General features: G+C 35.7%; 1 protein-coding gene across 6 annotated transcripts; it reads right to left on the bottom strand.

The window, feature by feature from the left end:
• Window positions 1–405: 405 nt before the first annotated feature.
• LOC104119411 (sucrose transport protein SUC4-like) lies at window positions 406–12,490 on the bottom strand. 6 transcript variants are annotated; one of them, XR_004503214.2, is made up of 7 exons: window positions 11,747–12,483; window positions 9,286–10,028; window positions 8,541–8,604; window positions 8,417–8,460; window positions 4,341–4,500; window positions 3,389–3,454; window positions 406–653 (listed from the first exon to the last, which is right to left on the bottom strand). XR_004503214.2 is itself a non-coding variant. In XM_033652339.2 (6 exons), exons 1-5 carry the CDS (start codon window positions 12,240–12,242, stop codon window positions 4,342–4,344), a joined length of 1,506 nt encoding a protein of 501 aa, XP_033508230.1. In that variant the 5' UTR covers window positions 12,243–12,482; the 3' UTR covers window positions 3,192–3,454; window position 4,341. The 6 variants fall into 6 exon arrangements, 2 of the variants coding, with proteins under 2 accessions (XP_033508230.1, XP_009629211.1); XR_004503213.2 differs by lacking the exon at window positions 406–653 and adding an exon at window positions 1,042–1,349; XR_004503212.2 differs by lacking the exon at window positions 406–653 and adding an exon at window positions 2,877–3,292.
• Between the last annotated feature and the right edge of the window lie 4,278 nt (window positions 12,491–16,768).

Genomic DNA, 16,768 nt, shown 5'->3' on the forward strand with positions numbered 1-16,768 from the left:
ATTCCGGACGGATGCTGTATTTTATTTTACATTCCTAGTTGATGCTCATGCACTTGTGACACTGGATTTTGGGGGTGATTATGGGTGTCTGTATTGAAATTGTTAAAAATATTATTACTTACTCTGTAAATTCCATCTTTTACTTTTTAATTGAAGAAATATGATTTCAAAAATATTAAAATGAACCAAATTAATTAGTTATCTTTGGGCTTGCCTGACAGCGGTATCCGGCGCCATCACGACCTTTAATAAATTTTGGGTCGTGACACAAACCCCTTTTAACTTCAGGGAAATACCTTTCTTTCAAACGATTCTCTCTTCTCTCTAACGTCAACGAAACTATAATCGAATGCCTCAATCGTAAGTCCAGTAATAGTGTGGAAATCCTCTTCTGTAAATGCTATATCATGCCCAAAAACTTTAAAAATCATTTTGCTTTTATCCTTGTAGAAAAGTTGAGACAGCAACATAGTCAACTTCCTAGAGTGACTAACTTCATCCAACTCTAAAAACTTCCCAAATACACTGTTCTTCAACATATCCATTTGAGTTCCGGACAAAAAGGATGAAATAATTTGCTTAAAATTTCTATCGCCTTTCCAATAACAATCAGCAGAAAACAACTCCTTAAAGTTATAAAATCTATCTCCCTCCTAAAATTAAAATACAACAAATATAAGCAATATTTCATATAATTTTAAGATAAAAACCACTCATTTTAACAAGAGTGGGTTACTCTAGTTGTAAGCACCGCCACTTCCAACCAAGAAGTTGTGAGTTCGAGTCACCCCAAGAGCAAGGCGGGAAAGCATATTACAAATTAGATTAGTAAACACAATCAGAATCCAGTATATAAAACAGAACTACAGTATAAACAGAACTCATCCAGTATAACGTACTGGACAACAAAGCCTACAGATGACAGACTTCAAGTACAATATACTGGATCAAATTAATTAGAAACAATAAAACTCCAGAAACAAATACTGAGGTATAAAGAAGAAACATAATCAAAGAGCTTATTAAAAAAACACAGACAAATAATCATTCAAAAAAAGTAATCATAAATAAAATAAAACTGTAGCCTAAACAGAACTGATCCAGTATAACATACAAGATAACAAGCTTACAGACATCAAACTTCCCGTAAAATATACTGGAATCAAACAAAACTCAAGTATATTATAATAATCATCCAGTATAATATACTGGAGAACAAACATTCAGAGGACAGACTTTCCGTATAATATACTGGACAAAATTTATTACAAAAACTCCATAAACAAAAACCATCCAGTATAAAATACTGGGAAGCAAGCCTTCAGAAGACAGACTTTCCGTATAATATACTGCACCAAAATTTATTACAAAAATAAAACTCGATAAACAAATACTGGTTTAGAATTTTAAAAACATAATCAAATACAACATGTAAAAAAAAAATTAAAAAAAAAAAAACAGCAAAAAATTATCAGTAAAAACAAGTATTTTCAAAATAAAAGAACTCCAGTATATAATAAAACTCATTCAGCATATAATACTGGACAACAAGCCTTCAGAGGTCAAACTTACAGAATAATATACTGGAACTAAATTTATTACAAAAAAATCAAATTTTTAAATATGAAGTCCAGCACATTTTTCTGGATTTCAAGTTTTAACAAGAACTCGAGCAACTTATCAAAACAAGTTACGCAACGATTACAACATTACAACATAAAACTAATAACAGAGTGACAAAATTATCAGAAATAAGACGAACTATTGAACAGAGAAAAAAAATCGTAGATGTTAAAATACCATAAATATTTAAACGCTAACAGTACGGAAATCAAACTTAAAACTAACGAAACAATAATAACAACGAAAATTCAAGCACATTATTGTAAAAACAATACTTACCCAGACAAATTTGAAGAAAATTGGACCTAACCTAGACTAAATTCAAAGAAAGAGTTCTCACGAAAGCGAAATCCGTACACTGCTCTAAAAAGAAAGCGAAAAAGATTAAAAAATGAAACATAAAACATGATGGTAAAAAGGACAAGGGCAAATATGTCATTTATTAATATATTTTAAGTTAAAATGGCTAGAAATCAATTACACGACGGTGGCTATTTTTAGATAGCCATCCGTAAAAATGACTACGCAATGCCATTTTGACAAAAGTTATACAATGCTAGTCTCTCTCTCTATAACAATTTGTAAGATGTCCAATGCCATCATGGCCTATTTCTTTAAAATAATACTCACTTGCATAGTGTTATGCTTAATATTTAGTAAATTAATTCAATAATCTTAGTAGCTTAATTAATTCCTAATCAAATTAACCCCTTATTATAATCGCGAATTCGCTTGCGTAGCGCGATAGTTGACTTTTTAATAATTTTTAAAATTAATTTTCTCAAATGTAGTAATTTTTTCAAAAAATAATAACACGCTAATAATCCTTGTCATGACTACAGATTCGCTTGCGTAACGCTGTTATGACAAAATTAATTTCGTCTCGATCATGCATTCACTTGCGTAGTATGGTTACGACATCTTATTATTCAAAACATCCGTTAATAAATCTATTAATCAGTCAATAAAAGCAGACATGCAAAACATAAAAATCCAATAAAGCACAGTTTATCCAGAATTAATTCAAGCCAAGTTTAAGCCGATAAAGCGACCGTGCTAGAACCACGGGATTCGGGGAATGCCTTACACCTTCTCCCCGGTCAACAGAATTCCTTACCTGAACTTTGTTTTTACGGACCATTAAAAATTGAGTCAAACCTTCCTTTGACCAGCGATTCAAATAAAAGGTGACTTAGAACACCAATAAATCAATTCCAAGTGACGATTCCGTAAATAAATAATCCATACTCAAATTTGTCACTTCAAATGGAAAAACTCTTTTAACCCATAACAATTCATAACATACATATCTTTTGGAGTAAAAAGGGGTGTGACAGTTGACATGGATTAGACTTATTTGGCTTAAGCCTTCTAGGTATTTGCGATTGGAAGAGAAAACTAATTTACGGGTTACATTTATACTCGGAGAGAAATGAAGTGCACAAAGGAACATACTCCATTTCTCAAGTCTCTTACTGATACCTGAAGTTTGCTCTATCCTAGAAAGTGGAGAATCAGCACACAGAAATTTGTTCAGGACACGTAGAATAGCCATGTGAAAGAAATCATAACCTACGGAGGGAATGAGCTAGGTTACAAAACACTCATGCAAAAGTGTTTTGCATTGACTGATTAAATGAAAAAAAGAAGATCTATATACAACAATTGCCTCCAAAAAAAAAAAAAAAAAAAAAACCATACTTCATCAACATTTAGATCGAGGAATTGTCAAAAAGGCAACAGGATACTGGCAAAGATTAAATACCTGCCAAACCCAGTGCTGGAGAATAATCGGCACCGTTGTACTTGCCTTTCGACAGGGCAAATAAACCTACCACAGAAATAAAATACAGTCAGCTGATAGTTTACAAAAAGGTAAAGGATGGTGGAGCAGATAAACCTAGAATCAGGAATCCCCATTAAACTGATTACAAGTGTTAATAAGCAAATGATAGGCTTTTGTTCTACAATCATGAAACTAATATAAACAAAGCTTTTTCCGAAAAATAAATGAACATACAACAGTATTAAAAGGAAGGATAAAAATAAGTTTAAATTGCATCTCAATTAGTGAGCATGAATTTGTGGATGGATTTTAAATGAATGAATTTCCAATATACAAGTTTAAACACCTCAAAAAATGTGCATCAAAGTGGCAGAGCATCGTGCACTGGATTGTTTAGAAGCAACTAAAGCCAACAATACTTCATAAGCAGTTGGGACTTGGGCATAGTATCCTTTTTTCTTTTTTAAATAAACAGGAGTTGGGAATAGAGTATATATCTGAATCTACTCTGCACAGTATCAACTGCAGTGATGATGATGTAATTCTTATACTTGAAAAATGTTCACTGACTTGCTGCAGTTTGTGTTGGTTAATTGGGACAGTTTGCACCAATTAAAAAATAAGTAAAAATTCAACAAAGTTCTGTCTTCTTTTTTCTATCCACAATAATGAGTGTCGCTTTTGACATGAATGCAGCTTGGTTACTATTGAAAATTGAATTAACCAGGTAAAGAAACCAACACAAAAAGTGGTAGGGGCTCAGTGGTAGCCAAACAATAAAAATCTATTTACCCCCGTCACCAAGTTGTCCTAATAGGAATTGGGTGGATAGATTTTCAGTTAGAGGCCTAATAAAACGCCTTTAACACGGGATAATTGCAATGCTACTCCATAGACCAAAGATTGATAGTTATACTTGGATAATAGATACCTCAAGCATGGATCTTGGACTTCTCAACTCGTGTTCGAGGAATTGCCAGGATTGCTATAAGTCCACCGGCAAATGCTGAAACTGCTGCCACAACCAAGGCTGGTGAGTTGCCTCCACCAAAGAGCTCATCCCATGGTCCGCTTCCAAGTGAAACCAACATCTATGAACAATAACAAAATGAATCTCATTTACTGGCTTAGACGTCTTCCGGAAAGTGACAAGATGCATGCTAATTAAAGTGCAGTAAAATTTTCCTCCTGAAAACACTGAGAATAACAATATTATTTCAAGTTTTTGCTAAGCCTAGTAAATTTTTCACTGAAAAGAAGGGCAGGGGAAAAAACAGCTAAATAGATCAAAATGGCGAGTTACATCGTGGAAATGCCTCCATATTATAAAAATATTTATTTGCCAGCGATTGACACTACTAACTTGTCATCATAACTGCTGCTTTTTTCCCCTCTCAATTGTGGCAGAGAACATACCAGAATTATATATTAATGCAAAGAGCAAAATTTGAGATAGTGGGATAAAAGAGGTGAACATTTCAAGAAGACTCATAATTTCATTTCCTCTGCCACCTTCTAACTTTTATAGTACAATAACACATCCATGAAAAGCCTAAAGTACTACATAATTTTCCAGACCTTACTATTTCTCCCACAAAGTATACACACTACTAACCTCCTAATTTGGGAAACCTGCAAATCACTGCCCCCCTTTGAATGAGGCGAACAATGTTAGGTTCCATGTTTAAATGTCAAGAAAGGTTCGTTCACCGGTGTAGCTTTATAACAGGGAAGTTTATAATGCTGCTGCACAAATATACGCAAAATATGCATTTTGTTCATTTAAGAAATATAATTTTTTCCAATAGCAGGGAAATTTCTTCCCCACTAGCTTGGGACGGAGGCATAATTGTTATTGTTGCAATAGTAACTGAGAAATCCCCTATGGGGTAGCTGGCCAATCCCAAAGTTGGAGCATAAAGTCGACACTCAAGGGAGTATGGACCCACCCCATAACCCTCCTACCACTTAAATACCAAACAAGTGACGTGTGTCTACCACACAATCTTTAAACCAAAGTCCTAGGGCCATCTAACAAATTTAATCTTAAATTGCTAAATCAAAGAATCCAAAGCAAAAGAAAGAAATGCTGATTTTGACTATAGCAAAAAGCAAGACACTAAGAAGTTTGCTATGTAGAAGAAATCCAGCTGATTTATGTTTTGACTTTCAGCAGACCAAGTGACTTCTTTTGAATCTAAATAGAGACACTCTTATTCTGACAAGTCCCCTCAAACTCAAAGTGGGAAAACAAACCTGAGTTTGCTTATTTTGAAAACATAGAAAGTCAATGCTGAAACTTCGCTAGAATAGTACGCAATTGATGGAAAACAAGTATAAACGGCGGAAGCAAATAGCCAAGATCACTTGCATGTAATATAGACAACACACAATCACAGATTTTAATCAAACATAAAATCGATACTTATCTCTTGAAGCGTGACAGCGATTGCGAAAAGCGCCTTCAAGTAAGAGCAAAATCGTCCACGAGACCGTCCTCCAATTCCACAGTCTTCTGTTGTGTGACCCGAATAATGTACGGAATTAGCGAAATTCGTGTGGGCGAATTTCTCCCAGGAAAACCGTGTAGTAAAACCCATGGCCTCCTTATGGAATAAGACCCTTTTTATATAGCCACAGGTTTTAGGGTTTAAAACCTTTTCCTAAACATGTTGGGTCTTCCTTTTCCACCAAGAAATAGAATTTCATTTAATTCCTAATTATTCGGGCAGAGCAGGGACCGCAGTATTTAATTAACGAGGCTTCCTATTATGGACTTAATTCGAAATATCCGAATTAATACTACCATAATAAATTACGAATTATTCTACTAAAAATTCATAATTGCACTCCTCAGTTCAATTTCGAAATTCTTCCATTAAACCTTATTTAACTCCCCATTTTAAGATTCAGATACTAATCAAATAAATTAAATTACTGACAATTTAATTAATTAATTATTTCCTTTAGACTTTCGCTTAACTTATTTCATGTGACGGATACAAAATCCACCTGCACGGTTTACACATGAAAATTTATAAGCTTTCATAAAGGTGTATCATCAATCTCTAGACCGAGACATGGATTCCGTCAACTAAATATTACTTTGCCAATGTATATCATTATTGTCCAATTTACCAAGCATATTGACACACGAAAGGATCTCGCCTTTTAATAAATCAAAACAATAATAATATACACAGCTAATAATAAATATATCAAGATTAAGAGTATAAGTACATTTAATGGCTAGAGAATTTATTTTATTAAGTAAGTATAAAATACTTATCTTTACTTGGTCCGTTCAATACATACAAAATGTACTAGCACAAAAAGTTGGAATTAAACCATTCCCATAATCAAGATAAATTATATTTAATCTTGTGCTACAATCATTCCTGATAGTTTGTCCAATTCCATCATTAGATTGTGAACATGATCTTTATACTCATAAGAACCGATGATTTAATCTTTCGTTTATAAGCTATACTCTATACACTAAATCATCTACTATATAAGTAAAGGACAAACAGATATATGATTTATTTAAAACTTTATTAAAATTGAATAACAATTGTTCCATAATAAATACTACTCCCTCCGTTCCAATTTATGTGAACCTATTTGACTGGGCACAGAGTTTAAGAAAAAATGAAGAATTTTGGAATTTGTGGTCTTAAACAATTCAAAAAGGGGTTCAGAGTATTTGTGTTGTTATAAAAGCTTCTCATTAAGGGTAGAATTATAAGTTTAAGCAAAATTGTTTCCAAATATAGAAAGGGGTCATTCTTTTTGGAACGGACCAAAAAGGAAATAGGTTCACATAAACTGGAATGGAGGTAGTATATGCAAACCAAAATTCATGGTTAATAGTATATATCCCAACAATCTCCCACTTTGACTTTTAACCATGACAATTATTAAAATATACTATGTCTAAATGTATGGTTAATAGTATATACCCTAACGGCAATCACCAAAAAAAAAACGGTGTTGGAATTCTTTGCTCCAGAAAGTTGTTGGTAACAGTACAGCGAAAATAAAGTGCTATTTGCACTACTCATTAAGAGAGATCTGTTCTGACAGAACATAGCATAATTCGAACTGGCAAAATAGAGACAAGAAATTCAAGGTTTAGAGGAAGGCGATCGTCATGTAGAAAGTTGTAATGGCTATCTCGGTAGAGATGAACAGTGCTTGAACGATCTTAGAGAGCAAAGCGGTGTCTGAACAATTGCCAGAGAGGAGCGGTGCATAAATGGTTGCCGGAGAGATGAGTAGTGGCACCCGTTGCTGGAGAGAGGAGAAGTGCCAGAAACCAAAAGGAAGAAATGAAAAAAAAAAAAAAATTGGCTAGACGAGTAACACAAATTGTACCCGCAGGTAGCGGAAGCTGTTTGAGTCTTTACCAAGAACATTAGAAGCTGTGATACCATGTGATTTTAGAAGAAACTTCTTTTTTTTTTCCAACAGAACTGAGAAGAAACTTATCATTGACTTGATTAAGTAACAATGTCCAAGAGATGCTCTTATATAGGAGCATAGGCTATGAACAATATGGTAGGTATTCATTTTCAATGTTAGTAAGGTTAAAGTAAATGTTCCATCGAGTACTAAATACAGAGTACTCTAAGGTGTCTTATAGAGTATTTCATAAGATATTTTTAATTCAAATATAAAGATTCTAGACACATTTCTCTATATTCTAACACTAAATACATTACAAAAAAAATACACAAAAGACTTTTGGTATTTCCACCTACTTTTGGCTAGAAACATCATTAACTTTATTCCCCTCCCCTTCCTCTCCTTCTCCTTTCTTTTCTTCCTCTAAGATACCCAAAAAAATTCATTTCTCCTATGCCTCTGTTTCTCTATAGTGCTTTCACTCAAAACATCTGGAAGGGCTGAAATTTTGTGACAAGCCCTTTTTGGATCCATAGAATTAGTGGCTTGGAAGCAACATGAAATAAAAAGAAACAAAAGAATAGACGAGCAAAGCGATACCTGTGGAATCACAATTGCTAGATTCAGAACACCCATTGAAAGTCCTGCAAGGTTGAAAGCAGCAATTGAACCATTACTTTCTATTTGATCCATGGATAAGCTAAAGAGACATAATTCGACCTACCTTGTCCTAGCCCTAGAGCTTCAATCCTAGAGGATACCAAAGCATACGGAACACTGTATGTTATCTGCAAAGAATTAGTTTGAAAAAAAAAAAAATCAGAGCCTGGACGAAGTTCTCTCCAAGCCAACATAAATATAGTGCTTATGCTAAAGCCTTTTGTAATAGTTACTTCCCTCTAATACCCTTCCATATCATGTTACAGTTGATAGCCTTCAAGATTCAGTCAGTTACACAATAATATCATTTCAGCTTATAGAAGTTTGAAAAGCAACAGATTTCAACTGTCATCAGCTCGCAATATTGTCTACCCGAAAGAAAAGAAAGAGCGAAAGCGAGCAAGCTGTCAACTGACTGACAAAATCTGACGTTGTTTCAGAAGACAAAAGGGAAAGGAAGAGATAGTTTCCAAATTTTCAGAAGAAATAAAATATCTTCTACAAGCCCATAAACTGCTCACTAAACGGCCTACTTATTTCTCCCTGGCCCTTAACTCTTATAATAAAACAATGTAAAAGTTTTAAATTTCCTTTCAGTTCTCTATCATTTTCCATCTTATTTTCTTTCTTCCCCTAGTTTCAAACAAAGGCATTGAGTAGGAAACAAAAGACAGATAGCAATTGGTTGTCCATAAATAATACTGAGAAAGGAGATAACTTGCAGTTTAGAGGTGTCTAATCTTTCCATTCTCCAACATATGCATGTGTTAGTGCATAAGAATTGAAGGATACAACTTCAAGTAACTTACTGCCAGCGGGATCCCAAGAATAGCAAATACTACTAGCGCAGCCATAACAATGCCATCTGGGGGAAGATCCAGACCAATGTCCATGTTATTCCGAACAACACTAATTATAAGCATTGCTATAAAGCAGAGACACATGACTATGTTTGAAACTCCCCATGTGAAACCAGCCCCCCATTTCCGACAGAGCTTCTCCATGAAAACTGATGTTATTCCAAGGAGCACTGAGTTCAACATTAGACCCAATGCACCCATTCTAACTCCAGTACTATAGTTCTTTCCATCATTTGGCTCACCACCATAAATCTCTCTGCCAAACCAGTCAGTATCGAACAACAGAAATGGAAACCATCCTATCCAAGTCAGAGCAGTGACAAGCAGGATCACCCAAACTGAAACTGGGAAGAACTTGAAAGTTCCAAATAATTCCCAGAGAAAAGCTTCTTCTTGACTATGGCTTGATTCTCCAATCTCTTCGTTAGTATGAGGGGTAACCTGACTGGGACTTAGAGGCTGCTCATTGGCTGCAGATATGCTGATATATGTAGTGCTTGCAATAAAAATAATGTCAATAACAAAAGCAGCCTTGAGATTGGCACAGTTGACGGTGCATGCAGAACTGAGGGTGAAAGGAAAGATCTTGAACCAGCCACTGTAAGATCCAGTGGCATAGCCAAGGATGTTACCAATAGCCATAAACAAGGAGAAGTACGCATTTGCTACTCGAGTTCTTCTGTGATCCTTTCCTACCATGCATAGAGATCACAAGAAAGATGTCACAACTTTTAAGGCAACTTCCCGAAGTAATAAATTGTTACAGATTGAAGACGAGAATACCCTGTCGTTAATGTAAGTTGGTGTCTTTTTTTGATAAGAGACAATACATGTTGGTTTCTTATCAAAAATTAAGTTGGTGTCTCACAAAAGATTCTACCAAGCATTTTATATTCTTTGTCGTATTAATGATGCTCTAACTCTATATATTTCTACTTAATCCAAGAAGCCCTCTGCCTCAAATCTGATAACTATAACTGAACCAATGCCACCATTTTCATCGATTTCTCTATTTTTTATGCATATATTGCTCTCCCCCAAATGGGAAGTGCGGCCAAAAAATGAAATGACGATATAGAAAGGACATATTACTAGCTCCTTAGGTGGACCAAGAAAACATTATACAAACAACAAAGTACGCCGCAAGCCCAAACAAGTTGGGGTAGGCAATATGAATCTGAACATGTCGCTCCATTTAAGCTCATCTGCCATGAAAACATAAGTAATAAACTAAATAAGCAAATGTTTATTCTTAAAGAAATTAGAAAACTGAAGTAGGATTCTGAAAAGCCAAAGCTTGTAGACTATGATATATATTTCCTACATAAGAGATTTAATTTGGATTTTTGCTTTTTATTATAAGGTAGAAAACAGATTAAATATGGATCTTGTAATAGTCGTCTCATTTTTAATTAAAAGACAGAAACATAAGTATAATGTCTACTAAAAAGGAAAATATACTAAAAAGTAAAGGGAACAAATTTCAAGACAGTTGTGACAACATTAATACTCTCTCCGATCTAGTTTGTATGAACCTTTTCGCTTTCGGAGAGTCAATTTAACTAATATTTGACGCTAAATTATATTAGATTAACTCAATATTTAAATATTAAAATTTAGATATTCAAGAACTATGCGAAAAATACTATAAGTTACAACTCTTCTCAGATTCAATATGACTGAAAAATAAAATTTCAAAATGTTGGTCAAAGTTTACATAGTTGAATCTCGAAAAGTGAAAAGGTTCACATAAATTGGAACAGATGGAGTATTAAAAAATAAAAATAATGCAAACTATAGTCCCAAGGAGATAAAATTACCAGGCGATTTTTCCTATCTGCCTAAGCTTTAGTGGACATAGTTAGCCGGTACTTGTGCTTGAGGACCGTGGGAAGTAACAGGTACCCGGAATATTGGAGGTGCGCTTAATGGACACCACTGTCATTAAAAAAAAAATACTATATATCTTATCGATGAATAATTTGCTCATCAGCCCATTGATCCGCTGAAAGAAAGAAATTAAGTATAGGTAGTATATTGTGGGTCTGCCCCGCTACATAGGGGAAGGAGCAGCTTTGTCCATTGCACTAAATACGAGTTCTAGCACTATAACTTTACAAGCACAAGTCGGAAAAATGTCCATCGCGTTGCCACGAATGATTGTCGATTTTTCCTAGAAGAAAACGTTATTCCATTGATAGAAACAGAGAATTTACCCACCAAAAAAAAGGAAAAAGGAAAAAGAAAAAAAGGAAGACTACCAAATATATAAATCAAAATGACAAAATTATAAATTCAAAGCCCAAATGCAGATAAAGAAGCATAGTAGAAAATGCAATAGCAGAAAAATCCACAAGCACGTGCTTAAAAAAAGATACTAGTAATAGTTAAAATTGAAAGGAGAGCTTACTAGTAAGATCAGCAAGAAGAGCACGGCAAGGTCCTTGAGTCAAATTATTAGCAACATCAAGCAGCCAAAACCCTACTATGAAAGCTGCTATAGCCCGCACTTTTTTCTCACCCCTATCGCCGAACAACCAACCAATATCAGCTGAGAAACCGATGATCAACACAGCAATCATGATCGACACAGCTCCGGCAACAATAAACGGCCGCCGGCGACCGAAACGACTGGTACACCGGTCACTCATGTGTCCAACCAAAGGCTGAACCAGTAAGCCCGAAAGCGGCCCGCACAGCCATATTATGCTAGCCCACGCGTGAGGAATTCCGAGCTCTTGCACGTATGGTGTGAGTAGTGACAGCTGTAAAGCCCACCCGAATTGTATCCCGCCGGCTACTGATGCCACTCGGAGGAGTAGCCTCAACGGTACTCTGGCCCGGCCCGGTTCTCGGCTCGGCCCGCGGTTATGTCGCGTTCTGTGTCCTCTATGACCTTCCGGCATCGTGGAAGTATCTGTATTTCTACGTATACATGTACGTTATATATACGTGCTTTCTAGTGTGTGCGTGTGTGAGAGAGAGAGAGATAGATAAATGGTGGAAAGAAAGGTGGGGGAATTGGTGTTGGAAATGGAGTTGGAGGATCATAAGAAAATGCCCTTGTAGGATAAGAAAATTACATGATATGGACAAGGAGCGAGGAAAATATGGTACAAGGTGTTGATTCCCAGCTTGGACTTGTTATTGAGGAATGTGAACTTTGGTTACGTCTATGAACTGCTATCATTTGTTACTTTGCTTAGTAAAATCAAAGAATGATTTATCTTCATGAAGTTATCCAGATAAGCGACAAGCGAATAAGATTTAACATATTGGGACGGAGAAATATATTGTTTTTTTTCATTTAATTTACTTACCAAAATTTTGTATTTTGTTTTAAACTGTTTTCAATCAAACATGAGCCTTTAAAATCACGACGTAATTACTATTTTCACCGCATGAGAAGTAAATCTAACTCCTTAGCGCTATGATTTTGTCTCCATGCAATGGGGTCAAAGTGAGTCTAAGAAATTATGCCATATAGAGTGATCATACATAACATCAAAAAGAAAATAAAACAAAAGAAAGAAAATATATACTTATATATAAGCGACTAAGGAGAGGAGTTTAGAGTCGTTCATGGGTATTTTGGTAAATTTAATAGTAATTTTTGCTGTGACGTGCTACTTCTTTTGACACGCTAAAACCACAAACGCCTTCATCTAAAGTGTTCTTTTTTTGATACTTTCTCCAGTTTTACGTGCGTTGCCTCTACAGTTATTAGGTGAAGTTTTCCTTCTTTTTTCCCTCTGTTTATCCAATATTTTCTAATTATCAGTTTTATTTTTATTTAAAATGGTCTTCTTATAATGTTTTGAATCTTCCATGGAAGATTTAACTTCTTTTCGTGTAAGCCCCTCAAGATTTCCTATAAGTGTGAGGCCTTAAAGCACGCTCATGAGTCGCTTAAGTACCATCTTGCCTTTCACAAGAGATTATGGACTAGAACCAACTTAGATAATCATGATATTAAATATAGGAGGTGTATTGGAAGTGGTTTAGAATCTAAGGAAAGCACTAGAACTAAGCCAAGTTGGGAACAATACAATAGGCTAAAGTTTCAAATGGATTCGCACAAGATCCGACTTCAAACGAGTACAACTCCAAAACTATAAGGATTTACGTGGTGCTATACCTATCAAATAAAAGCTCTTTGAGTCTAGTTTCTAATGCATCAAACTGTTTATTATTTAGATATCTCTACAGAAAGTTATGTCTATTTTACCGGACATTATCCTATCTACGCATCCAGCTGCCCGCTGAGGTTGTCAGGTGCGCGGCAAAGCACAGAAGAAGAGTTTCCTGCCTTTTATGCACGCCTAGTTGTGCGTTCACTTGCCCAGGTGCGCAGCAGCGCACATGGGAACCCTATAAATACCCTCACGGTCGGGGAGAGAGAGTGGCTAACTTATTTCTTTGAGTTAGGGCTTGCTCTAACAAAGGAAATCCATCCTATACATCCCTCTCATGAACCAAGGTAATATTTTTGGAGTATTTTGAGTTAATTACTACTCCTAGTGTAATGTCCCGGCCGGTCGTTTTGAGTATTTTAGCCATGTTTTTCCTATTTCATGCCTTGCATATATGTATTTGTGGGTGCGTGACTTGCCGGGGTGGTTGATTTGGGTTCGGGGTTATTTTGGATCGAATTGGGACACTTAGTCCCTTGGTTGAAGGATTAAGTTGAAAGAGTTAATTGGCATATTACTTTGGTATAGACGACCTCAGAATGGTATTTTGATATTTTTAATAGGTTCGTATGGTGATTTTGGACTTAAGCGTATGTACGTATTGGATTTGGAGGTTCCTAGGTTGTTCTGGCTTGAATCGGCGAAAGTTGGAAGGTTGAAGGTTTGGACGATTCATAGATTTTACGAGGAGTTCACTTTGTTTATACCAGGTTTGAATTGTAGTTCTGAGAGTTGGAATAGGTCTGTTGTGTCATTTGGGACTTGTGTGCAAAATTTGAGGTCATTTCAAGTTGATTTGATATGGTTCGGCATAAAGTTTGGAAGTTGAAAGTTCATTAGCTCATTAGGCTTGAATTGACGTGTGATTTGTAATTTTGATATTGTTTGGTGTGATTTGAGGCATCGAGTAGGTCCATATTATATTTTAGGATTAGTTGGGGTATTTGGACGGTGTCTCGGGGGCCTCAGGTGAGTTTCGGATGAGCTTCAGATTGTTTGTGGTTATTTCGGATGATCAGTTCTGGTGCTTCCGCACCTGCAACTTATGGACCGCAGGTGCATGCCCGTAGAAGCGGACATAGGTCCGCATATGCGATGCTATGTGGAGTTTGAATGGGAGCACAAATGAGAAGTTATTTTCGCATCTGCGAGTCCGCAGATGCGGACAAGAGGGTGCAGAAACGAACTTTGGTTGAAGCTGGGTGTTTCGCATCTGCGAGATGATTTTTGCAGATGTGGCTCCGCAAATGCGAGTGTGTAACCGCATGTGCGCGTGGTCAGGCAATTAGTAGGACTCGCATATGCGAGATTTTGACCGCAAATGCGGTAATTTGGATCGCAAATGTGGAATCACTGGAAGATTTTTATATTCGAAGGGTTTGTCATTTTTTCATTATTTGGAGTTGTAGAGCTCGATTAGAGGCAAATTTTGGGAGACTTTTCGCTACAATTGAAGAGGTAAGTCAAGTTTACTTAATTTTGATGTTAGACATTAATTACCAATGGATTATTACACCTAATTTATATGAATTAAAGGTGAAATTTTGAAATTTTTGACTATGTTTTTGAAGAGTGAAAATTGATAATTTGAGGGTCGATTTGAGGTTGGATTTGGGTGAAACACATATATTTGGATTCGTATCGGAATGGGTATTCGGGATTTGTGTTGGTCGGATTTTTGGGTGCGTGTCTAGGGTTGAGTTTTTGGGTTCACCTTGCATAATTGATTCAAGATCATAGCTTTAATGTTTGGTCTTGCTTCCTAAGGCTTTTATTGATGATATTAAGTTATTTTATCTAGATTCGAGTCGCTCGGAGCCAATTCGCGTGGGAAGAGCTTTTTGGAGTATTGATTCTCGTGTTTTAAGGTAAGTAACATATCTAAACTTGGTATTGAGTGTAATTATCCCTGAGAACTATGATATTTGAGATGTGTTGGGTGTGACACATGTGCTAGGTGACGGGAGTGTGTGCGTACATCGGAGTATTCATGATCTGGTGGGACTTAGACTATTATGAAACTTTTGTTACAATCATGCCTCATTATATCTGTATTTTCTCTACTTGTATGATTAATTGAGCTATGATTCATGTTAGAAATCATCCCTATGCTATGTGCTTATTTGTTTGAGACATAATAGGGCTATTCTTGCTGTTTTGAGCTGTTTGCCTTAATTGTAGTCAGATCCTCAGTCATAATTGAGCTATGGTACTAGTTTGTGGAGACTACAAGGTAACTGCTATGTTATTCGTAGACCTTGAAGTTCTCTTCCATTTATTATTGTTATCACTGATCTATCGTTCAGATAGTTGTATTGAAGATTTAGCCATGTATTTTAAGATTCTATAGTGCCCATGTACTCGTTGACACCAGATCTTCGGGATGTTTGTAGTAGTGTTATCATTGTTTTTCTTAGTTATTTCATGATATTTCTGTTGTTGAGATTTTTAAGATATGTTTTGTTGGCTTGCTTAGAAAGCGGTGTTAAGCGTCGTCACGGCCCCGGTGGGAGTTTGGGTTGTGACACCTAAACACTTATATTAACAAGGATTAATCTTGGAAATCAATAGATTTCCATTCAACTTCCCAAATTGGTCAAGAACGCTACAAGTTAGGATTTTCATGAGTTTCACTACAAGAGGTATGTCTACCATCTGTAACTAATTTATGGTGATTATTTATGCATGAAATATGTATTATAGCTTTATGGCATGGTTATTGGAAATCATAAGTGCCTAACCTAGGTTGTTGTAGAGATTGTAAACTGGTTTAATTGATGAGATTAATTGGTTGGGAGTGAATTGTTGGACATACATGTGCTAATAGAGGTTGTGGATGGCCTAAGGATGATTGTAAGGTGGGTTATTGGTGTAGAATGTAGTTGTTAGGTGAAGAAATTCCATTGAAGGAGGTTGTAGATAAATATGCACATTAGATGTTTGATAAAAAAGCCTAAATGACCTAAAGTATAGAAATTATTACTAATATTGATACAATTGTGTTGCATTGTTGTAGATTGAAGTTGTTTAGTGTGGTGGTCATCGTAGTATTATTAAGGGGAGAATTTGAGGTATGTTGACTAAACTCTTTCCGTAGAATTGGATTCCACGAATTGTTTATGAACTCCAAGCGTAGTTTGTCCAAGCTCTTATTCCTATTGTGATGAATTGCCTCAAATGAACAGTTTACTCATATGCCTATGTACTCAAGTTTGTACCAATTTCTATTTTTATGCTCT

The sequence above is a fragment of the Nicotiana tomentosiformis genome, chromosome 11 (genome assembly GCF_000390325.3).
Source record: "Nicotiana tomentosiformis chromosome 11, ASM39032v3, whole genome shotgun sequence".
Classification (NCBI taxonomy): domain Eukaryota; kingdom Viridiplantae; phylum Streptophyta; class Magnoliopsida; order Solanales; family Solanaceae; genus Nicotiana; species Nicotiana tomentosiformis.